This window comes from Tetrao urogallus (genome assembly GCF_951394365.1).
Source record: "Tetrao urogallus genome assembly, chromosome: 1".
NCBI classification, from domain to species: Eukaryota; Metazoa; Chordata; class Aves; order Galliformes; family Phasianidae; genus Tetrao; species Tetrao urogallus.
The window spans coordinates 23027784-23053018 of record NC_136813.1 but is presented as its reverse complement, the minus strand read 5'-3'; the positions used below and the strand labels follow the sequence as shown (position 1 = coordinate 23053018).

The window sequence follows — 25235 nt, the reverse complement described above, 5'->3', positions numbered from 1 at the left end:
GTGACTACATCCCCTTGCTCAACACACTCACGCAGAAATGTCAGCTTGCATGATTCACTTTTTGAACTAGGGATATCTTTTCACCCATCATGTTGTGACTGTGTGCACAAATCTGCACAAATCCCAGGTGATTTTCACAAAACCAGATGAAAACAATAATTCACTCTCAGTAAAACTATTTTTCTACTCATGCAGACTAATAACGACATGAACTGTATTTTCTAAGCAGTTGTTTTCCATCCTTACATAATGCTTTTTGTGAAATGTGTGCCAAAATTGATCTCACTCCTCTCATTCATTGCTATAACTTTTAAACTCCCCTTTCTTTTGTTTTCATTGTTTTCTACCTGCAAAATTATCGAGTATTTTCTTCCCAACTTTTAAATCTATCTTTCCATGAGCTATCAAGTTATCAGAACTTGCAGAATAAAATCTGCTTTGCTGAAAGGTATAGAGGGAACCAAACCTTAATCGTTGGGGTCCAGAGGAACTCTGAGCTGTACATGTAAGTGGCTTGCTGCAAGTCTGGGAAGAGTTAATGACTAAGCAGGGGCCACACGAAAGTTGATATGCCTGAAGTTACAGATCTCATTTATAATTTCAATTCCTTCCTATGTTTTTAAACAGATGTACCCAGCTAATATCTTTGTAATTAGTCTGTGGTACACTGAGTAACAAATTATTTCAGTTTTCTCAGACTGACTCAATACCACATGCTCCCATACATGTCCAAAGTGGAATGCACAATATAACCATTTTACAGAAGTCTCAGGAATCAGACAGCAGCAGAATAAATCACTCTGTGAACAAGCTGTGTACCAGGCTTCATTAGTTATAATTACCCCCAAAATATGCTCAGCAGAATGCACACGTGTCATCTGGGAGTGACACACAATAGAGTGGGCAACTTATAAACTCCTCCAAGCACAGAAAGAGTCCATAAAACAACTGGCTTGTGCATTTGGATTCATGTGATAACACCTCCTATTGCATAAGCCACCAGATGACACAGATGGGGCAAATCCAAACAAGGAACATTTCTTTTGTATAGGCATTGGACTTCATTTGATGCCTATTCAACCAACAAGCCAGGAAAGCTGAATATGAAACACTAGACCTTTGTCCCTTTTATTTCCCAGATTGTGCTACACTTGCTCAAAACAATGAAACGTGTATGGTTTTAAATACTTTGAACATAATGTCTGAAAGAAAAACAAATAAAAACAAAACAGAAATGTTAAATCTAACATACTTACACACAGGAAAAAAACAAACATCTCTGAACTGTAGAGGGAAATATTTCTAAAGTATATTAAACAGCATCTCAATTTCATACACTATACTACAAAAAGAAGCCAACACTGACTGAAGCTCTTTGAGAACACGTATCAGTATCTGATCTACTCTTCTTTTCTGGAGGAAAAAAAAAAGTATTAATTAATATTACGTTTTCAGATTAGATCACCTTCCCTTAATGATTATTACAGAACCAACCACATTACAGTTACTGTGAAATGGATCTCACCTTAACTTCACTATGCACTCATTTTTTTTCTGCTTCCTGCATTCTCTGCCAATCATAATAACTATTTTCTGTCTATGACATTTTAATATCATACCAAATGTCTTTTTCCTTCCTTCCTATTCTTATTATTTAAGAACTGACTCTGTTCCTGGTCTTCTCATTAAATGTCCTTCCACCTTGTTTCTGTAATTTTGTTATTGCTCACTTCTATAGAGATTCAGTTGTGAAAATATTGAAGGTAAGTACTTGTTTACTGAAACTAACTTATGTTTCACTCAGAGGGAAGCTGATATTCACATACACTTCATTTTACAGACTGATTTAATGGTAAGTGTAATGCTCAAGTTAAACATGCACATGTGTGCCAGTATGTTAATATGAGAATATGCACTGTTTGTAGATTACCCATGTACCCATATCAATATGAATGCTCACACACCAATTTAATTGCCTACTAAGTGTATAAAAGCACACAAACATACCCTCATAAATACAGGCACACTCGCAAAGAACACCCTGCACCTTTGGATGCTGTATGCAGGGCTCATGCTGTACCGCTTTTTCAACATGCAATGAAGAAACTGTGTGACAGTCCCTACCAGTTAGCTACTTCCAAAACAGTCCAGCACATAAGTCCAAAGGTCTGGCTGAAGAGTGGATTGAAATTAGTCACTTACAATTGACTGTGTGACCCTGAGTGACTCTGAGCTCTGTGAAACTAAAGGCTCTAAAAGGTAAACACTCAGTTATTTTCATACACTAGACTCTAGCTGAGGTTCATGACTTTAGGATGCTAACATGAAATGTCATGTAGAGAACGGAGTATATCCCCAATATGTAAGTTCAGTTAAGGTCTCTTATAAATAGCAGCAGTTAACCTGCGATCTGTGACATCTGCACAACAGCAATGCCGCGTGGATGTAAGCAAGGACAGAACCTGGTCCACGTGGCCACATTTATGTGCAGTGCAACCAGGAGGCCAGCGTGCAGTATTTATGCACTGAACACAAGCAAATTCTCTGTGCTCACAGGCACAGTGGCAGCAATTTCCTATTTTTAAAGCATCAGAGAAGGATGAACAATTGGTTAATACGAGCTGCTAGCGTATTATTTGAAGTTACTGCCTTCTCCTCCTTTTCTTTTTTTTTTTCTTTTTTCCTTTTTTTAAAGAAACAGATATTGAAACTGTCCCAGCTAATAATTTCATTTTGACACTCAAGTTTAAAAGGTTAAGTTACTATCTGAAGAAAGGTAATCTGGCTGCCTTTCATAGCAGCCTGCAAGCTCTGCAATCTGCATAGAGAGGGGCATTTGTCATCATTAGCTGAGCAGTGACAGCTGGCACCTAGGGTGTCCCAGATTCAAGAAATGGCAAAGGCGCTCCTTTACCTTAAGTTGCCATTAACTGTAGCATGCTTCGTAAGAGGCAATATTTCCTTTCTGTTATACAGCAGTGAATGCATCTACACTTGTTTCAGCATTGAGAACAAGCCAATGTACAATTAGCACTTTTAGACATCAGATTTATAATATGAACAAATATTCAATTCCTGCGAAAACAACAGCAATTGTCTCAAAATCAGGGCACTTCACTTTTTTAAAAAAAATACATTTTCACAAAATTTATTTACATTTATTTATTTATTGGACACAACCAATTATGAATAAAACAGTTTTAACGACAGGTATGGTACTGTCACTTCAAGCCAGGGATGCCTAATTACTTAAAATATGCAGGTTATTAGGTACAGGGAAAAAAACAGTCTTACACTGGAATACAAGTTAATGTAGTACATTAATGCTTTGAAAGAATACTCATGGACCGCTATTTTAATAGCAGCATTAGAGTGTATTCTTAGCACATGTTTGACAATCTGCTGCATTATTTTTTTCTAAACAGTGCCAGGAAATTGTGCAGATGAATTAATATTTAAGGTTGTAATAAATATACGGGATGTGTAAAAACCTATGAAAGAGGTTGGTTTCACACCAGCATCAATTATTCAATCTACGAAAGAGAGAAGAAACGGTTTATAAACAGGAAAAGACCCCGATTTGGTTATTCTTATAGAAACAAAGTACAAAGTTAAAAACTAATATGCTCTGACACTGAAAATAAAACCACTGAATTTTAAAAAGAAAAAAAAAACCCTCACTTCTCCACAGACTCTCAAATTGGGAAACATAATCCATAATGCTCGATTTTGCATTATTATGTAAACTAGTTTTTCACAAATAAAACTAATTTTTGTGTTAATGTAAAATCTATGCAAATACATGCAGTCATTTATCAGGAAAGCTGACAAGCATTCCATATTGGAGAGGGAAAATGAAACTGCCTCAAGAATAGAGGCAATTAATTATTTCTCTATTTTCTCTTCCTCTGTCTTGAGGCACAAAAGTTATCCATCCAGTTAAAACAGCAAATGAAATAAAGAGATTTTTTTTTTATTTAAACACATATGGCTTTTGCCTGCAATACTGATCACCACAAGGTCTACAGATGCCCGTGGCTAAATTGTACACTGGCAGATGCACACAGGGGAAAACTGTGTTAATGCAGTGTGGTGAACAAAACAAATGAAGAACTGAATTTTGGGGGATGGGGGAGAGAGGACTTCTTTCACTCCATCGAGATACGCAGTTTGCCTACCAAGAGTGGATTAAGTTAGTTACAAATCTAACGTGAAAAGTTTCTTTCTCATCCAACAAAAACCTAAATAGGACAGATAGAAGAAAAGATTCAGGCAGATCCACACGGTTTGTAAGGGACGTATTACAAATAATGGGTTTGCCAAGATAAATGGATATATTATTTCATCTTTGCAATTAAGGGCTAATAATACATAATGAATGCACTCATGGAATATAATGAGAAAACTGTTGTCCAACATACTTGCTGTCATTTTTTACCTCCTTAAAGAAGCAATCTGTTGAAGTGTAGACAAGAACTGCAAGAGATACGGCACAATCTAGCATATGCAGTGCACTCTTGCGCATGTCCAAGTACTAGCAAGAATTCTGTATTTGTTAGCAATTCCTTTTTATAAGGTTATTTTCAAAACTGAAGCCAACTTAGCCACTTTGTGTCCAAAAATAATTTGTATAAGAAAACAAGAAGTGGAAATAGTAAAATACTCACTGAAGATAAAACAGAATCCTTGTGTTTGCAGTAACTTCTCTCTTAGTAGGCCCGAACACACTGCGTAACTTTAGAATTACCACGGTAATGACCAAACAAATAATTATAAGGAATGCATTTGCAGTTCACTTTTGACAAGTAAATGTCACACAACAGAAGTAAATTCACACCTTTAAACTAACCAATGACAGGAACAAAAAAAAAAATCCTGGAAGACTCCTTCAGTTTTACAAAATAATTATTCCAAATCACCTGAAACCCTAAATAAAGATTTTAAAATGTGAAATAATAAAGGTATCTTCTTCAGCACACCTGAAACTATGGAGACTTAGGATAGAACATTGTCACTGCCCTACCAGAAACACCATATTTTTTTCTTCTTTTCAATGGCACTGATGAATTATAAACTATAACATGCCCAAATAGCAAAATCTGTTTCTACTCTCAAGAAAATTGATGGCAATACTGCAGTAAGACAAACACAGATATTTCCATAAGCAGCTCGTATTTCTCCTTCAACAACTGTATTGGAGATGCGAATTTACAAGACTGTCACTTCTCCAGTCATTCCCACTTCAATGACACTGTCACTATGCCACAGAGGACCCCATTCTGTACACTTTGTCCTAGAGCTACACTGAAAAAACGATAGAGAGAAGTAGGAAGGGCAGTAGGTGACCTACATTAAATTTTCATACCCAAATAAGTGGAGAACCAGAGTGATTTGGTGTTCTTAATTACAGACTTCATTCTCCTCCAGACAAAAAAAAAAAAAAAAAAAAAAAAAAAAATTATGCTCTGCAATTATTACACACCACCAGTTAAGAAAAAATGTTGAGTGGTGCTGGGAGCACCAATATATTTTAAAGGCCAGAAGACTTTAGTATCAAGCTTCTCCTCGACAAATCTCTCCTCTTCTCCTCTAACTAGTAAGTTGGTTGACATGTTTATATTACAGTTACAACCAGTATATTTTAGGAACAATGAATAAGTGTTTTTAGCAAGTATGTTGCTTATATTTAAGACTGTTAAAAGATCCTGTACCTTTTGGGAGTTCTAGAAATAGTCCTGAACTTGTGAATGTATATGAAAAGTCAATCTTGAGATTTTGGAAGCAAAATCTTTCACCTATTTCTATGAATAGAAACCTTATCTTTCTCATTTAAGAAACAGAGTAGATTAAGGAAAGTATTTTTGTGGGAGCAGTGTGTTAAGCTAACAGTATCATCTCTAAAACAATGAAATTAACTGGGAGGTCCTGCTTGAGAGAAGACCAGATGCTCAGGCCAAAAACATACTTTCCTTATTATAATGACCAATGCATTTGATACTTTAAACACAATAAAGGCACTCTGTATCCATGCTAGTCATAAATTAACCTCCAATTGTTATCCTTCTTTGGCCCCAATCCTACAAATAACTGCCCATGGGCTTAACCAACTGTTGGACTAAAGAAGACACTGACCTCACCAGCACCAGCCGACTGTTTAGCTAATCATATGTGTATTGGCAGGATCAGGGACTTCATAAGGTTCAACGAAATATATTAATCACTCATGACCAACTCACTCAATTCCTCCCTTCACCCTTATTTTGAAAGAAAATACCTAAAAGCTGCATTAAAAAGTAGAAGTCGGCATTAAAATATGCAAGGCATGTCTTTTTATAACTAAGTTGAAATGAAATGAGTTACATAGGTGATTTACCATACCCATGCTATTGTAAGGAGAGATGACAGAGGTTTAACATGTATTGTTTGCAGCATAAAAATCAGCACAAAAATCACAACGAGACAAAACGTACATGAAAAGAGGGTGCTTAGTAATACCGGTACACAGGCCAGCATTTAAAGATGTGGAGCAACATGTTCTCTGCAGATTTCAGCAGTTCTAGCAACTATCTGCAAGAGTGTGTAGTTGAGTTTGCTGATGGACACGAAACAAGCTTACAGAAAAACGCTGGTCCCAAAAGTGTATCTGTTGAAGACACACCACTCTCCCACTTCGAACGGATGAACAAGATGTTGGTTTTCTCATAAAATGCAGCATGAAGAAGCTGAGTGATGCTGTAATTCACATAATGGTTTACTTCACATAGTACCATGCTTTAGTCTTGACATTTTCTAACGCTCTGGTCTTCCCTCAGATAACGTATTCCAGGGATAGAAGTTACCAAGGGGAAAGGTTAGCTTAGAGATGAAGTCTCAGGAAGCTGCTCATCCAACACATACGGCTTTATTTTCAAGGTCAACATTGAATATTTTCAGTCATTTAATCATATGCAGCACGAAACAGTAATGAGAGCTCTGCAGTGTTGGATGACCTGCTACAGATGTAGTAGATTAAAAGGCGCTAATCCCCACTGATTCCATACTCTTCTCAGTTCAGCAGAAAAGAACACTCTCAAAGCAGGAGATCTTTTTTTTTTTTTTTTTTTAAACAGCAGCGTTGGACTCCCTAAATGAAATGCTGTATTGAAGGAATGTCTGGCTTTGGAGAAGCTGATGTAGAAGCAAACCAAATGAATAATTCAATGCATTTTTTTCCTGCTTGAATGTTTCTGCAGCTCTAGCTAAAATCACAATTTGCAGTTGGGTGAGCTCTATGTTTACTTTTGAGATGTAACATTTTAAAGACAACAAATCAATTGCTGTTTTTTTTCCCTTAGCAGACTGCAGATTAGAAGAATTTAAAGCATTAACTGTTCATCTGCGTGAGCTATGGTGACAAAGTCCAACACAAACTCTTTTCATATTTTTATTTTTAATGAAAAGTGAAAATGTACACATGCTAAGTTTAGCACTAATGAATGTGAATTGTGTATAGCAAAAGTGAGCTAGAATACTTTTTTTTTTTTTTACCCCAAAAGTTAAAAAAAAAAATCTACAGAATACTGTAGATAATGGAAGAAAAACATCTGAATACATAGTTCTACATAAGTGTATACACCACAATCTAAGCACAGAAGTGTATAACGTCATCATAATCAAGCTTTTACAAACCCTCTGTAACTTACATTCCAGCTTAGCACTGTCATTCCTAAACTTGAAAGTGCAGTCAAAAAGTAAAATGCAAATAAGAGTACAGAAAATCTGAAGTGCCATCAACTTCTTTCACAAAAAAAAAAAAAAAAAAAAGATGCTGCGCACTTCAGATAATGTGACATTTAAAGCAAAGTCTCCACAAATATCTGTCTTTAGTTTTCCTACTTGCTAAAAAGGAAAAAGAAAAAAAAAGTGGATTTATTGTTGCTGGCAGGATGATATGGATGAAATAACCAGGATGAATTGAGGGGGGAAGGGGAGAAAGAGGAGCTAAGAAATCAGATCCATTCAATGAGCCTTCAAACTCACTTCAGCAGCAGGGATAAATAATTTAATCAACTCCGCTTCATTTTTTCCGAGCTCCCCAGCGCAATAGGCAGATATTAAAAAATAAAACTTTAAAATTCATGAGCAGTTGCGTGCGGAAGAACTATCGCCACATAATACGGAATATAAAGTGCTATCAGTGTAAGCGCTTCATGTGTATACGCATCTGCGTGTGCCTTTTAGCTCGTATTTTTCACCGTATGAAAAGAAATCATTGGTGAAACGCATAAACGCAACTTTTTTTTTTTTTTTTTTTTTTCTTTTTTTTTTTTCGATGTACAGTTTGGAGGCGTGGGCGAGTACCTGCAGTCAGGCGTTTTCAGCACTGTTTGGCACTGTGGTTAACGAGAACACCGCATGACAAGGCACTGCACTTAGAAAGATGTGAAATAACAAGTAGGGTTCACCAAAGGCAGCTATAGGGCTCTAATTGGGGGAAAATAGCTAGAAAACAGCCATTTGGTAAAAATCACCAATATCAGATGGTGCCATTAACATGACAAATGATCAATCATCATTTTAACGAGGTGATTTTAATCCCCAGAACAACTCCATACATATAAAAATAAAACTCGGTGATGAAAAGGTGTTCCTTCCTTTTATAATTTATTAAGGACGCATCGATAAACGCGAAGGAAAACGAACGGCACCGAGTGGTCAGAAGTTCCCCAGATAGTCCTATTTTGTACTACGTAGCGGCAGATATATATCACCGTTTTCAGAACCCAAACCACACCGCCGACTTTTCGCCATTTGCGGCGCTCGGGTCACCCCCGCATTTACATCTCAGTGGTTGAGCGGTGGCAGCAACGCCCAAATGCCCGTATTTTCAAACTGCCGAATGCGTAGTTTTTACGTGTGAACCCAAGTGATGCAGCGAAACTAATCGCAAACTTTAGCGCTAACCATAACCCAGCCCAGGCTACGTCTGACACTCACAACGCACCCGCACCGCCGAGAGACAACAAATACACATAAAACGCATTATCTGATATTCGTATCATCTACGGAAAGCTCTGATTTGGCACACAGGGCGTCATTTTGATTTCCATTCATTTTGCTACACTGTGAAAATTCAGAGTGCCGGCAGTTACGGGCATTTCTGCCTTCAGAAACCTCCGCGAAACCTACGGGGCGCGCACAAAGCTCCCCGCTCCCGAACGCTTCCCATCCCTATCGCGCGGCCGACGACGCTAATCGCGTGTCGGAACTGGGGCTGCGTGTCGTCATCCCGCAGGAAGCGGCCGTTCCCCTCGGAGGAGACGGGGCACGCAAAACCTCCGTCCGCGCGGCTCAACTTTCGTTTTCAACCGGCTCGGGAGCTCCCGGTGACACGCAGCCACCGCCCCCGGCCACGAAGGGAAGGAGACTCCGCGCCGGGAGGCGCCGGGGCGGGGACGCACCGCCGCGGGGCCGCACCGCCGAGGGCCTCCCCCTGCCCCGGGATCCGCTCGCCGGCCCCGGCTCCGCCGCTTCCCCTTCCCCCCGCGCTCTGGGGCGGCGGGGCGGGACGCGCGGCTCGGCCGGCGGCGGGGAGCGGGCTGGGCCCGGGTGGGCGGCGGCGGCGGCCGGGAAGGAGAGGGGCCGGCAGCGCTCCGGGGGAGCCACGTGGGCCCGCTCGGCGGCCGCCCCCGCCCGCCCGCCGGGAAACCGCCCCCAGACGCGGGCGGCGGGCGGCGAGCGGCTCCTCCCGGCTCCGAGCCGCCGGAGGGAAGGCGGCTGCGGGCCGGGCTGTCACCTGCGGTCTCGCGGCCAGGGCACTGAGCCCTGTGGTACCGATGGGCAGCAAAAGATTCCCAGCAGCTTCCTGGAGGAAGCGGCACGGAGCACCCGCAGCCAGAGCGAGGGAGGGCGAGCGCCGAGTGGGAGCATTCTTCACTCTGTGCAATAAAGTTGGTCGTGTGGATACGGTGAATGAATGTCGTGAAAAGTGCCTAACGTCGTGACCTCTCCTCAGCGAAAGATAGGGCTGTGACACCACTTTAAGAATTAATAATCGGGAAGCGGCTTAAGGATTCCTTAAAGACAAGCGATGAAAAGCTTTGGTGTCAATTCTTTCTTTCTTTCTTTCTTTCTTTTTTCTTTTTCTTTTTTTAGAACGTAGGGGTTTGTTCCAGCAAATACTGCAGAGCAGAAGAGTTTGACTCTCCGGGTGTTTTGCAGATCGAGGTCCCGATCTGAAGGAACTGAAGGAGGGATGTGCCGAGCGCGCGTCCCACGCCGGCTCCGCGCTGTCAAAGGCTGCGGCTCCGCGGCCGCTGCGTCCTTCTCTCCCTCCCTCCCTCTTTCCCTGCCGCGTTCCGACTCAATGGATACCCGCGGAGCAGCCAAGCGCGCACCTCCGCACACAGCAGAGCGCACCGCGGGGTGCGGGCACGAAGCGGGGAAGCAGCGGATGGGATTTTCCCTTCTATCCGCCGCTGGTTCCTTGGAGGGAAAGCCAACGAGACGTTCAGCTATTGATTCTACTCTCATAAGGCACAAACACAAAAAACCGAAACGCGCTAAGCCTCCGCATCGATTCGATCTGCTAAAAGCACGCGAATCGCGGAGCTTGGAGGAATGTTTTATTCCGAAGGGCTCTGAATCGCCGCCGATAAGCTGCCCCGTTGGGCGGCCCCTCCGACGGGAGGAGAACTCTGCCACGGGCACGAGCAGGGCCGGGCGGAGGGAGGCGGACGGGGCTGGGGCTGAGGCCGGGGCCGGTGCGCGGGGTGCGTGCCCCGCACCTGTGTGCCAGTTCTTCCGAAGCGCCAACACCGCCCGAGCCGAAGGCAAAGGAGAGCGGCTTCCATCTATTTCCCACCGCGCGGAGGAGCGGGGGCTTTCTGCCCGTCACCGCCTTGCCGTGTGTATGTGCGTGCGTGTGTGTGTGTACACAGATCTATCTCCTGGAGAGGGATTAATTAGCCGGCTTGGAGCCGCGAGAGGCTGCAGTGACGAGCCCAGTGGCGATTGGCCGCCCGCCCGCCTGGCCCTGCCTTTATAATTTCCACACGAGTGCATCTGGGCTCTTATACAAACCAAGAGGCAGCGCCTCTGACATATCCACACACACACGCGGCACTTTTTCCACCGTCTGATTAACCGCCCCGCACACACACGGTGATTACTACGGGAAAACGTAAATAAATACGAAGAGGTTCTCTTATTTCGACTACTGGAAGGCTCGCTGTGTCTCAGTGCAACTTTTGTTTTTCTCGCTGCCGGGGAAGGTGCAGCTCTCGATGCTCTCCTCTCGCTCCCGGACCCTTTAAAAGAAGGGGGAGGAAAAGCATCGCCCCCCCCCCCCCCTCCCCCCCCGCCCCGGCCCCCCGCCCGCCCCCCCGCCCCGCACACTCCGCCGCGGCCGATCCCAAAAAGCAGGAAGAGAGCATCCGAGGAGCAGCCGCCGCCCGCGGGAGCCGCGCGTTCCACTCCGGAGGCGGCAGCCCGATTCTCCCCGAAGTTGGCTCCCGCCTTAGCAGCCGCATTGGATCCCACAGCCTACTGCGAGACTCCGGTGTACAATCCGGATCTCTGCCCCAACATGATCGCGGCCCAGGCCAAGCTGGTGTACCACCTGAACAAGTACTACAACGAGAAGTGCCAAGCCAGGAAAGCCGCCATCGCCAAGACGATCCGCGAGGTGTGCAAGGTGGTGTCGGACGTGCTGAAGGAGGTGGAGGTGCAGGAGCCGCGCTTCATCAGCTCCCTCAACGAGATGGACAACCGCTACGAGGGCCTGGAAGTCATCTCCCCCACCGAGTTCGAGGTGGTGCTCTACCTCAACCAGATGGGGGTCTTCAACTTCGTGGACGACGGCTCCCTGCCGGGCTGCGCCGTGCTGAAGCTGAGCGACGGCCGCAAGCGGAGCATGTCGCTCTGGGTGGAATTCATCACGGCCTCGGGCTACCTCTCGGCCCGCAAGATCCGCTCCCGCTTCCAGACGCTGGTGGCCCAAGCCGTGGATAAGTGCAGTTACAGGGACGTGGTAAAGATGGTGGCGGACACCAGCGAGGTGAAGCTGAGGATCAGGGACAGGTACGTGGTGCAGATCACGCCCGCCTTCAAGTGCACGGGGATCTGGCCGCGGAGCGCTGCCCACTGGCCGCTGCCCCACATCCCCTGGCCCGGCCCCAACCGCGTGGCTGAGGTGAAGGCGGAGGGCTTCAACCTGCTCTCCAAGGAGTGCCACTCGCTGGCGGGCAAGCAGAGCTCGGCCGAGAGCGACGCCTGGGTGCTGCAGTTCGCCGAAGCCGAGAACAGACTGCAGATGGGCGGCTGCAGGAAGAAATGCCTTTCCATCCTCAAAACGCTGCGGGACCGGCACCTAGAGCTGCCGGGCCAGCCGCTCAACAACTACCACATGAAGACTCTCGTTTCGTACGAATGCGAAAAGCACCCGCGGGAGTCGGACTGGGACGAGTCGTGCTTGGGCGATCGGCTCAACGGGATTTTGCTGCAGCTCATCTCCTGCCTGCAGTGCAGGAGGTGCCCGCACTACTTCTTGCCCAACTTAGACCTCTTTCAGGGCAAACCTCACTCCGCCCTGGAAAACGCGGCCAAACAGACGTGGCGGCTGGCCAGGGAGATACTGACCAACCCGAAAAGTTTGGAGAAACTTTAGAGGGGAGCCCTAAAAGGGCCCGAACCGGCTTCTGTCCTGACGAAGTTTAAGCTTCCCGTTCGAAAAGTCAGAGATTTCCAATTGACATTGCAAACAGTGTTCTCTTAAAAAAAAAAAAAAAAAAAAAAGAAAAGAAAAGAAAAAAAAAAAAAAAGAAAAAAAAAGAAAAAAAAAAAAAAGGGAATATAGCGTAGGCTCTTCACCGAGAAAAGCGAATACAAACCGCAACCGCAAGCATCACTCCTCCGGTCCTCGTCACGGTTTTGCAGTTTCCCGCGAAAAATAATAATAATTTTTTAAAAAATTAAAAAAATAAAAAATCAGTGTGTTACCCGGAAAAGCGAAATTGGCCGTGATTTACCGCGGCTGTGAGCACTCCGCCCAGGAACGGCACCTACGGATTATAACAAACGCGATCTTTTTCTGTACCCCCCCTCCCCCCCTTCCCTTCCCCGTGAGTAAACGCTGTTTGGAGACGCCACCTGACCGACCCCGATGTACCTTTTAATTTGTATCAGATATTGTGAGCTCACATTGTCTTTGAAATTGTGGATGTTGGTGTTTTGTGATTTGGTGAACAGAAGTTAAATTGCCATTTTGGATACTTCAAGGACATTTTCTGCTAACGAGAAGATACCATTTGAAAAGGTAGATTTTATCACGGTACTTTTGTTAATTGTCTTTTGAAGTGTCTGAACTTAACGAGTTTACATTTTTTCGTTTCATATATATTGCTTGTTCTATTTCTAACATTCCATAAATATACTTGAAATGTTATTTAAATATATTCGAAAGAAATTTGGATTCTGCTTATATAATAACGCTTGAATATTGGAATTATATATTTGAAAATGCACTTGAAATACACTGGATAATTACCTTTTGTGATTTAGATTTTAATTTCTGTTCCTGATTTATTTAATTACGAGCTAATAAATGAAGTAAAACGCCTCTGGGTGAGCGTTTCAATACCGAATCAAGTTTTCTACTTGAAAAAAAAAAAAAAAAAAAAATCGGAGGGCGGCCACGTTTTGTGAATTTCCACTTTCCTGTCGACAGTTACTTAAACCCCATAAAGCAGAAAACTTGAGGGAGCCGCCTGATTTTGGATAGTTTTGCAGGGCAAGGAAATGTCGGCGGCGAATTTAGCTCTCGATGGCCACCAGCGGCTGTCAGGCACTGATGCAGTTATTCAGTCGGTAGCGCCGTTCCGGCCGTCAGAAAACAAACCCGTTTTCACGGGGTTTCCCATAGGCGCTCGGGAAGCAGCCCCGTGCCAAGCCCCGTCCGCTAAAAGGAGAGTTTGGTGCAAACAGTAAGCAAGAAGAAAGTAAAATTTATAGGTGAAAGGGTCGAGCCGGAGCCAATAACGCGAACAGCAATATGACTTCTGCCCTCCAAATCCGTTCTGAATGCGATCAGCTCGCCGGTTGCGCACAGAGCCCGAGCCCTGCCGCAGGGACACCGTGTGCGTGCTGCACCGCGGCGTTCCCGCACTGCCGCTCCGTCCCCGGCTGCGTTCCTCACCGCCACCAAATGCAAAGTAACAGCGAGGACTGTGCTTAGTGCCCCCACGGTCAACAAGTGCCGAAAGGGCCGATCGCCGGTGTAACACCCACCGGCAGCTTATTAGAGAGAGAGCGCTGTAAGGAACCCGTTATTCCGAGTGGCTGGGAGAGAATCGCTTCCGCCAGCGCTGCGATGAAAACTCCCAGTTCCAGGAATTATTCGTCCACGAGAAGTCACCTTTCTACAACCACGCTTATGTTCAGCTGGGTTCGATAGTGTTTTTCTCTGAAATTATTTATGACATTTCTGCCAAACAAAACCCAAACGTCTTCCTGTAAAAGTATCTCTCCTATTCCCTTTCCAGAGAGGCTTCTAACGTTTTCCATCTCGTTAACAGAAAAAACAAAAACAAAAACAAAAACAAAGCGACAACGCTAAGAATAGAAAGAGATGCGGGAGAGGGGAGAGCCCGACCGGCCCTTCTCGCCTTCCCCTCCGCTACTGCGGCCCGGGGCAGCCCTGCTGTGCGGCCGGACGGCGCTGGGGGTTGGTGACATTCGGCGACGGCAGGAAAACAGCAGAGCTTTCCCAGGCACCGAGGCTTGGGTACATGCCTATTTCCTTCCTTCCCCCACCTTCCCCCCTCTCTTTTTAAATATTAGCTCGCATTTCAGCAGCGAGCACGTTTACTACAAATTCTTTACGTGGAAACCAACGCTCTCGAAATAAAGAGGTTCTCTGATAGCATCGATAGGGGTAAATCCCTCTGCTGTGCCTTAGCCTGGGACTGCGGTTACCTCCAGGGATTTCAGAGCAATTGGCTTAACTGCTAAATCTGCCCGCGCTCATACAAAGGCACCGAGAGAAAGGCTGCTGGAAAACGCGCCCGCCGCCGTAATAGGGGATTTACCATCATTAATACGCGGAGGAAATGCAGCGGGAGCCCGCGGGAGGGGCGGCCCCGAGCCACGCGTGTCCCCGAGCTCGCTCGCTCACCTTGGGGTCGATCTTCTTGAAGGCCGGGTCGTCCTCGTCCACCTCGAAGTAGATCTCGGTGGTGGTGATGGAGAGCGTCCCTTTGGCCACCACCACGGGGGCGACGAGCTGGGCCGGAGTGCTCAGCACCACGGGGCCTGCAAGACAGCGGCAGCGGCGTCACCCCGGGCCCGGCCGGCCCAGCCCCGCGGCCCGGCCCCTTCCCTCCGCCCGGCGGTGCCCGGCGATGCCCCGCGCAAACCCCGCGGGGAAGCGCCGCGCTCGGTCCTCTCCCGCTTTGAACTCCGCGGTCGGGACAGGAAAAGAGTTTGCGGGCTGCGGGCAAATCAGCGAGCACATGGAAGGGTTAGGGCGGAAAGCGCTGCCTCTCGCACGTAGGTCCCTCTCCCTCCGTGCCCCTTTGCTCCTCGTTAACACCACCGCTGTTTATGGGCCGTGGCGGGGGCTCCGTGCCCCGCGTCTCCCGGCCCCGCATCGCACCCCGAGGGCAGCGCCGGGAATGGGGTTGTGGGGACCCCTCTGAGCACCGCACACAGACAAAGGCTGCTGCCATCGTTAGGGGTATTTATGGCAGTGTCATTTTTATTTCAGCTCGCTGTCACTTCACCCTTTTAAAATGCCTGTAACGAGGTTTCGCTCGGATGTACGCCGTAACGAGGCATTGGTGTGGGCACTGGGAGATGGGATGGGGAAACCCACTGCGAGAGGCAGCTTTCTGCGCTCACTTTGTTAGGTCTTAATTCAAGAAAAACTGCTTTAAGGCAAAAGGTAGTGCAGGATCACTTTGTCACCATCTTCGGTAGGAATGCAGTGAAAGCTGACAGTGTTGGTGCTTTGGAAGCTCACTTGCTGTAATTAAAAGATGAAATATAAAATGCTTTTCTGGATTTAACTGCTGAATGGTGAAGGATGATTAGTACACACATAAACACATGCGTACGCGCACACATACGTCCAATGTACAAACAATAAAGGCCTCAACACAGAGACTCAGCCCAGCATCCACCCAGCGCACCTTTAGGAGCAGCCAAACCCATCACCTCAAGGAGTGGCAAAACCCTTTTGTTTGCTTCCTGCAATTCAAACCCCTCTGCCCCAAGAGGAAAACCTCGGTCAGCGAGCGCCCACCATGGCCGACATCCCCAGGCTCCAGCCTCGTGGGGATGAAGATTGCGTGTTTGGAGACTGTTGTGGCCTAGTGAGCCCTGGCTCTGCTTGCTGGCCCCGAGGCTGGGATGTGGTCCCAAAGCAGGGATGAGGTCCCAGGGCCAGGATGTGTCCCCATGTCCCGGCTGCAGCCCTGCTTCCCTCAGACCCACACAGCACTCTGCCACTGCTCAGCAGGCAGCAGCGCTTCGAATTACCCACTTAGCCCAAATTAATCCTGTATCAGCGCATCTCACTGTCATGTTCTTAATGTTTCCTTTTGCTGTAACACCCAATTTGAGGCTGTACTGCACAATATTTTGTCATTCTTTGCTGCAAAATAAACACGGAGGAAGGCACAGATTGCTGGTGTACAAGGACAAGCTGAAACGTGGGTTCCAGTGACAGCTCTCAGCAGCCCGGCATGGCAGGCAGCAAAATATTGATACGAACTCTATTTTCTTTCATTTTATTGTTTTCCATCCCCTAATAAAGCAGGGCAGCCTCCTGACCCCGGTCAGCTGATCGGGATCACATGCGCGGGGCTGCCTCGCCGCTCTCCCCGTCCTGCCTCCATCTTTCCTTCCTCCCCGCACCGTGAGAAACAGCCGGGCCGGGTCTGGCAGGGCCGGGGAAGCCCGGCCGCAGGCTCCGAGGGCAGGCGGATCGATCCGAAAGGCCGCTTTAAAGGCTCATCAATCTTCATCAAGCTTGCTCGAGTAATTACGCCCGATTCCCTTGTACGATTACAAGTGGATTTGGGTTTCAATTCCCCAGGCCCCCTCTCTTTGTGTTTACAGAAGGGGAGGCCGAGGCTGCCGCCCCGCGGAGCGCTCCCCCGGAGCCGGCCCGGCCCCTCAGCCCCGCACCCGGCGGCGGAGCGCGGAGCCCGGAGCTCCGAGGGTGAGCCCGGCCGGTCGCTGCCGCTTTAAGGAGGCGTCTATGGGGCTTTGCGGAGTCCCAGAAGGAAGGCCATCAATTTAATCCAATTACCCCTTTTCCCTGGTGTTGCGTGGCTAAAATAAAAAAAACATAAAGGCATCGCTACTTCGCGGTCCAAATGCCAAACCCCGTGAGCTGACGTGCGGGAGGAGACAATGGGTGCGTCCGCACGGACGGAGCTGGGAACGGCTCCGGACCGGAGCACGGGGCAGCGCTGCGTGGACGTGGAGGGGAAGGGGCAATCGCTCTGAGGCTGTCACTGAAGGGCTTCTGGCTCCATCCTCCTCATCTGGAGGCCGGCCCCGTGCCCCAAGGACGCACCTGGGCGGACACCCGCGTCTGGGGCATCCCTATCGATACCTCTGACATGTGTACGCATCAGCGGCATTCTGCTTTGCAGAAGAGAAAATCTTGGCAGGTTTTTTTTTTTTTTTTTTCCTCTCCCGAAAGCACAACGCGAACAAAATACTCGGCATTAGCAGTGTGTCATTTTTACACTTGTCCTTTGGAAATCTCCAATTACAACTTCCAATTCCATAGCACGTTTAAGGAGCACGTAGTCTTTTTGTTGTAGCCTTCAGGGAGCAAACCAGCCACTGAGAGAATACGAAATTAATCCACTACAGCTATAGAGAGAGAGGATTATGCTTTAATCCCCTTTGGGACAGTCTCTGCATTTTAAGAATCCGATATAAAAATGTTTACAGAGAGAGTAATCAAAATATTGAGGATTTTCCATATGGCTACGGGGCTATCGGGGAAGCTCTGGGTCCCCTTCCAACGCACCCGATTTATCAATATAATGGAACAAAAGCAGGGCACACCTGAGCCGAGCGCCGAGGCTCGTTCCCACGCGGTGCTGAGCCCCGGGCACCGCGGAGCCGCCGCTCGGGAGGGTAGAGGGGTGCGGGGAGAGCGGCCGTGCCGGTGCCGTGAGGGGATCGGGGCGGGGATGGAGCCGCCGGCACGCTTCGGCTCCAGGGTAAAAGAGAGGCGGTGGTCGCTCCCGCTCATCCCGAGACTCGGGGCTTGGCGAAAGAACGCTCGGTTGAAGCGCTCGCCAGAGGTTTGGACCCTAAACGAGAGCATCTCCGAGTTATTTCGTTGCCTCCTGTCAACCTGAAGCGGTCCGGGCAGCAGAGAGGCTGCGAGCTAACAAAGAATTTCTGGCCTTAAAAGCAAAGCAGGAATCACTTTGGATCCGAGAGTTTTGTGATCTGCTCAAATGGAGGATTTTCCACTCTGCCCGATCCCTGTGGTCTGCACATGTGATTTACATTTCTAAAATAAACGCTACTGCACGTATACATTTTAAAATAATATTTCCTTTCCAAAAGTAAATGACTGTGGGATTAGGGGGTCCCACTGAATACAAGCAGAATGTAACCTCTCTCCTCCTCTCTGCTAATTTTTGTTCAATGGAGACTTCAGTTGGTGCATTAGTTCTTGCAGCTATATTCTAGTGCTTGTATTTTTCAAGGAAATCAATGCAAACAAAAAGCTCCAACAGGTGAGAGAATGTGAGATCTTCTAAAGCACCAGTGACACAATCCCAACTCTTTAGGGAAGCCCCAAAAGAGTGATATTGTGAAAAGTTACTTCAAATGTTTTTGCTTTCATAAACTTTGGAAGAGTTGAACATGGGGTATGGTTAGGAGTCTGACAATTACACCAGAGATACATTTACTAAGACAGTTGGGTGTAATTCTTCCTCAATAAGATAAGGTATGTGCTCTTACATGCTGAATTACAGAAGCAAGCAGTTTCACCTACTGCAGACTTACAAGTCTAAAAGTAGTATTTTGGTGATTATTAACAGATGAAAAAAACTCAGTGGGCCAAATACTTTGAAAATGGTTCCAGTCATCCAGACCAGTTATATTTTACGGCCTCCTGATAATTATTCTGATAAAAAGTGGTGAGTATTGCCATATTTAATTCTGAGATGTCGCTATTCTAAAAGAAAAAACAGAATCTCTTTTTCATAAAGGATTTAGCACGGAAAACACAGAACAGAACAGTTGAAACTAATTACTAGGTAGTTTGTATAAACTATAATGGTAATTCAATATGATACCTAAAAAAAAAAAAAAAAAAAAAAACCAACACAAAAAAAAAAGTTAAGGATAACTATTAAACGTCAGCCACAATGTGCCGGAAATAAGACAACTGAAATTCCCTCAGCAGTTTCATTCCAAAGCCAAATGTATCTGACACCAGCTTGCATTAAAAATGACCACAAGTCCCTGTATTTGACACAATTTGTGTGTGACAACAAAAGCTCACTCACACCCAAAACTTCAGTTCATGTCAGATAAACTACACGACATGCAAGCAGAAACAGGGATAAGCACCAGAAGCCTTTGGGGAAAGCCTTGTAGTCAGGAAAGCAAAACATATTTCAACAAATTAATATCACGCACACATGCATATATAATGTTATTATTAAGCTAACACTCATACAAGCTCTGCCACATTAATAATAAATAAAGAACTTGTGATTCCTAAAGAAACAGTTTGCAGAATTCAGCCTTTTCTTTTTCTTTTTTTTTTTTTCTTGGATCCTATTGGCATCAAAAGTTCTGAAACAAAGTACTCTCTGAAAAGACTTCTGCAGTAAATACATTGGACTTACGTGAGGATGGTGGCCCTCAGTTTGTTCTCCACCATCACAGATACAGGGAGCAACTCCTTCATTCAAGCCAAAGTTTCTAGAAGAGTGCATCTATACATCTCCCTTCACGTATCACTTTCAACAGTTGCAATGAAGAAAATGATTTGCACAAGTTTTTGATTGCAAAAAAGAGAACCTTATTCTAAATGCGACTGTTATAGTTCTGTGTTTCTCCTCCTGCATTGAATAACAATCCCAACTCCTTTCCTGTTTTTAAAGTTTTCAAAGCTCACTTTCCTGGCTTTTTACTCTTCCACAATCATATGTTTCACATTGTGAGGGAGGGATTGATTTTTATTGTTTGTTTGAATGTCAATGCCAGTGTGGATAGGCCATGATATCCAAAATTTTCCCTACTTCTTCCTTTTTCTCCTCCATAAACCATATAGCACTACTACTAACATCAAAGATCAAATTCAATGGTCTTTTTTTTCCAACAGAAATAACTAAACAATTACAGTGACTCAATTCTCTTAAGTGGTGCCATAACAGCAAACAAATGTGTTTGATTAAAAATAAAATGTAAATAAAAGTAATTTTATGCATTACAACTGCAAATAAAACAGTAAGAAGCTATTAAAATACATAGTTACGATGACATTGTGAATATATTTAAAGATAGTGTTGCTTAAGAAAAAATAAGTCATTTTCTCTCAAATGTATGCATACTTCCTATAGATTTGAATTAAATGACACACTTACAGGTAAATAGAATTCCAAGTCTTCCTGGTCACATTAAAAGAAAAATATAAAATACTAATACTTCCTTAGGAAAATGTCTCATAGCATTCCTAGGAATATGTTGCTCTTTATATAGTTCAAAGCGTGATGGAAAGCAAGCACTTAACAGAATGGTTACAGGATACACAGAGACAAGCTCAATACTGTACCAAACTCAATCTTTTTAGGTATCTGCTCACCTATGGTTCAGTAGAAGAATAAGCTGCGTGTCTAACAGACTAAAGCAGTTTAGGACATCAACTTTTGCCTCTTTACGGGGGTAAAGGCTGACTTGCTTGGTGGCATACATGAGAGCCTTACAATTGTGTGAAAGCCTGGAGTGGCTTACATGGGTTTAGTGTTGTTCCAGGACGTGTTCAAGCACCAACCTGCCAGATGATAAGGAATTAATAATACCTGAAAAATCATGTAATGATTTACAGCTGGTCAGAAACTTCAGTGCTTCAGATAAGGACCTCACTACTGCAGTGCATACCTTTGCCACTTCAAAATTAGATTTATACAATGTGCTCTGCCTGGAGCAGTATCTTAGAAGCTCTGAGTAACTTAAGCTATTTTAGAAACTAAAATCTTGATTGTTTAGCAACGCATCCAGATGTGAGTACACTACACTAATGCAATATGACCTGTGCTGGCTTTCTCCTCATTCTTAGATAAAATTTAAGGCACTTTTTTTTTCAACCTAGAAAGCCTTAAGTGATTCTAAATGTGGACACGTAAGTGACAGGTTTTCTTTGAGACAACCACTACAGCTGTCTTTTTAATCAAAAGTAACAGAAAAAAGCACGCCTTAGAAAAGTATATTTGATAGTAGAAGAAGAAACATGGAAGCAGAGATAGCATCCTGCTATAGCAATATACTGCTGAAACAGGAACTCACTGTAATAAGTCAAGAACACGAGGGATCAAATCCCAGTTGCAAGGCTGAGTGCACCAGACTTGACAGGTATCTTATACAGTCCAGCCCGTGTACCTTGTCATGCCGATAGAGCTCAATTGATTAGAAATGAAATGAAAGATGGGAGTCTTCAGTTTTCAATTTCCTCCAGTCTCTGTTCTGGAAAGGCTCTTCCGGATAAAGCAAAAGCCTTGTATTTCTTGGGGCTTTAGTGAAGGGAAGTATTACGTTCAGATAGCTCATGATATTTTTAAGTTTACTTCTTTGGTTAGCTACTCAGATACGTGTGTGGGAAGAAAGAAAGAAGTTGTTGAGTTAGCATCTAATTTGCCTGGTATATTTGGAAGAATCATCTAAAATGAAATAGTTCTAACTCCATAATGTTTTCTGAAAATAGGAGTGTTTCTAAATCACATTCTAAACCAGAATGACTGAAGAGTATAACTGAGTATAACTGAGTATAACTGCCTACTGGCCAATGGCATGCTCTGCTCATCTACACTTTGGTACATCCAAAGACTATTCCACAAAGATTCTCCAGTTCCTTGCAAAAGGAGAACTGAGGCACTAGTCTCTCTCAAGTGGGCTTTTTTTTTTTTTTCATTAAGACCTGGTTTCACTGCATCTTTGCATCTTTTTTTTTTTTTTTTTTTTTTCTGAACCCCCTGCTCATGTATTACATTTTATTTAATTTAAAAAAATGGAGGCTGACAGAGCATGCTCACAGAAATATTGTTTCCTCAGAAAGCCAAGGTAAAAGGGCCCATGTTAACAGGCTACCAGTGAGGACTGCTCAAATGTACTGGATGGAGTCTTGTATGGTTTCTGACCAATGCATCCAAGACCAATCAACACTGCCTGCTCAACTGGTTTTCTAGCTTGCTTCTGTAACATCAGTGACAAAAACAAAATGGAAAAATCTCTGTCCACAAGTCAGAGAAAGTGTTTAGTGTAGGTACCATTAATGCTGTTCCTACCATTCACCTATTTGGGTTGGTCCCTGCAAGGTCCTATGAAGATTTTGGAGAAGGGGGATTTTCCCATAGAAATCAATTGCATAGTGAAGATGAAATAAGGCGCCCAACTGCGGAGGATGGCTCCTTATATCTATGCTTGTATTTCTGAAGTCTTTACACCATAAGTACAGAGCTTAAATTAATTTTAAAGCTTGGAAATAAAGAAATCTGGCTGCCATTCTAAAAGTCAAGGATGCTCAGCCTTAGAATGGGGCATAGTAAGGTACAAACAGAAGAGCTCTTCAAAGCTGTCCTAACAAGCACTATCATCTGTGACTGACAACTACCTTATAAAATATTTAACTATTTTGGATAGTAATGTGGAAAAAATGATTAGAATAAATACTGAGATGTCCAAAAATAGAATGTTAGAGAAACCGTAAGGCTTTTTTTTGTTTGTTTGTTTTCAATGTGAAAGCCAACTGCATATCATAAGTAGAACTGTTTTCAGTTTATGCCTGAATCTACATTCTAAATTAAACTCATACAAATATGTTTCTCTTTTTTATACTTAGACTAGAGGATCAAAATCTGAATATATAATAAGCAGAAACTGTGGAAATCTGGCTGAATGAAATTTCCATGTTTGGAAGTACAAAGCTTTTGCAGTTACATGTCTGCCATAAAAAGGGAAAAAGAATCACTTCTCCCACATTCCTGTTTCTACCCCAAGTAAGCAACCCCTCCAACAACATTTCTATCTGGAATACTAATTTGCAAGAAAAATGGACTTCAGGAAAAGAAAACTACTCAGGAGCATACTGAATTCAGTAAATAGTTTCCACTGAAGAGCTTGATAAAATAGGAGAAATATTAATATTTTGGGGGGGAATTTCCTAATGGAACTTTGATATTTAACTGATGTATTTGTGAGCACATATACATACTTTCTTTAAAGAAAAAAGCATAAAAGTGATGTGTGGATTGCCACCTTTCAAAAGAAGTGAAAGCTTAAGATGCCTTAGCCACCTGCACATGGATAGTAAAAGAGTAAGAGGAGGGAGAAAGAAAATGAGAAAAAAGAAAAAAAAAGAGAATAAGGACTACCTCTGACTCTGGAAGCCTCAGAGGTGCAAGCTGTTGGAGGATGAGAAAGAACTATTAGGAAGCATCACTGTTTTCTTGCAGAAGAGTACTCATCAGGAAGGCTGCAGAAGGGTTGGAGAGGGAAGATGAGTGCTCTTGTAAATAGTTTCATGTTTGCCTTCCAGGAGCTTGAGAGGGGTGAGGATGATTCCTCTCCTCTTCTCTATAAGATGGGTCGGCTGTGCTCACAGCTGGAGACACTCTAAATGCCTTCAACCCATTATTTTGACAGCAAATGATGCAATAAAACTATTTCTAGTTGGCACCAAGAAAATGACACTTTTTTCCTTCAAAATCAAATCTCAAAATCTGCCTACACAGTAGAAGCCCAAGTTATTGTTCTTTTATTTAATTATGGAAAACCACCATTCATCTAATTACACCAATAAAACTGACAGAAATTATCCTATTTACCTGAGAATCATTTTGAGAACGGAACAGAAGAAAAGCACTGAAAATGTGCCACTACATTTCTCCTTAAGAATCAGCAAGAAAAAGCTGCAGACTTTTCTTCTACACTAATCAGATCTTGTAAAGAAAAATCAACCTCTGATTCTGGCCACAAGATATTTTACCATATTGAAATATATATATATATGTTTATATGGATAAATATTAAATATGTTTTATTTAGATGTATAAAGATGGCTTCATTTTTAATTTTTAGCTTTTCCGTCCTAAATACTTATTTGGTGAGCTTTTTGTGGCCCTGGGTGCAGTTCCTTGGTGTGTTAGTGTTTTCATTGCTGCATCTGGACCAGTGCGAGGCTACCAAATAATTTCAGAAATGTAAATGAGTCCTTTGTTAGAACCTGAAATAGAAAATTTCCCTAAGGGCTAGATGATTTACTCTTTTTTTTTTTTTTTTTTTTGGTAGGTACTGTCATACAATTGTAATTGTAGCTCTATGTACTAGAATGTTTGGGCACGATTCCAACTTCCCATAAAATCAGTGTCAAATAATTTTTTTTTTTTTCAATTGGAAATTGCTCAAATCATGATGGTTTCTGTCTGAAAAGAGACAAAAGGCTTATTTTGCATAGGCCACAAAACAGATGTTGATAATGTTTGGTTACCACCAGTCTTGTCTGGACTTCAAACAGATGACCTGGAAGTGAAAGGTCTTATATCTCATTAATAATAATACAAGCTGTCAAATGCTCATGACCTAGCGAAGGGCAGTAAGTCAATACGCTCAGCACACTACCAGAAAGTCTGGATAGAACGTGTATCACATTTAGTCTTTAAGCTAACAAGGATTAGTTAGCTACGGTGGCTTGGGTGGATGATCATCTTTATGAGAAGTAGTAATGCTATTTTCTAGAATGATTTCTATACTGAAGTCGCTAAAAGTTAAGGCAGTGCTCGGCTGCTTTTCATAAATTTTGCTGGCACATTTGTATTGTCAGGGGGGGTTCCCTCCATCTGGAGACATCTGTCCAAGAAGAAAGGAAGATTCTGCAGTAAAAGTTAAGGTACATTAAGACTGAGACTCATTAAAGGCTCACTAAAGTTAGTGGTTTTCCTTGGGCTTATTCGGATGAATTGCTCAGTCTCCTCTATAGAATGGAGAGAGTAACA

General features: G+C 44.1%; 2 protein-coding genes across 4 annotated transcripts in view; one reads left to right on the top strand and one right to left on the bottom strand.

Annotated features, from left to right (window-relative positions):
* The window catches only part of NBEA (neurobeachin), a gene marked incomplete at both ends in the record, with an annotated part of 460977 nt that overhangs the window by 137047 nt on the left and 298695 nt on the right, over positions 1–25235 (bottom strand). For all 3 annotated transcript variants that reach the window (XM_079549697.1, XM_079549699.1, XM_079549698.1), the window contains one exon: positions 15152–15288. In XM_079549697.1, coding sequence (XP_079405823.1) covers positions 15152–15288 — 137 coding nt within the window. The remainder of the gene's footprint in view (positions 1–15151; positions 15289–25235) is intronic.
* On the top strand, positions 11567–12646 carry MAB21L1 (mab-21 like 1; the record flags this gene model as incomplete). The annotated part of the gene is made up of 1 exon (XM_079547961.1): positions 11567–12646. One exon carries the CDS (start codon positions 11567–11569, stop codon positions 12644–12646), a length of 1080 nt encoding a protein of 359 aa, XP_079404087.1.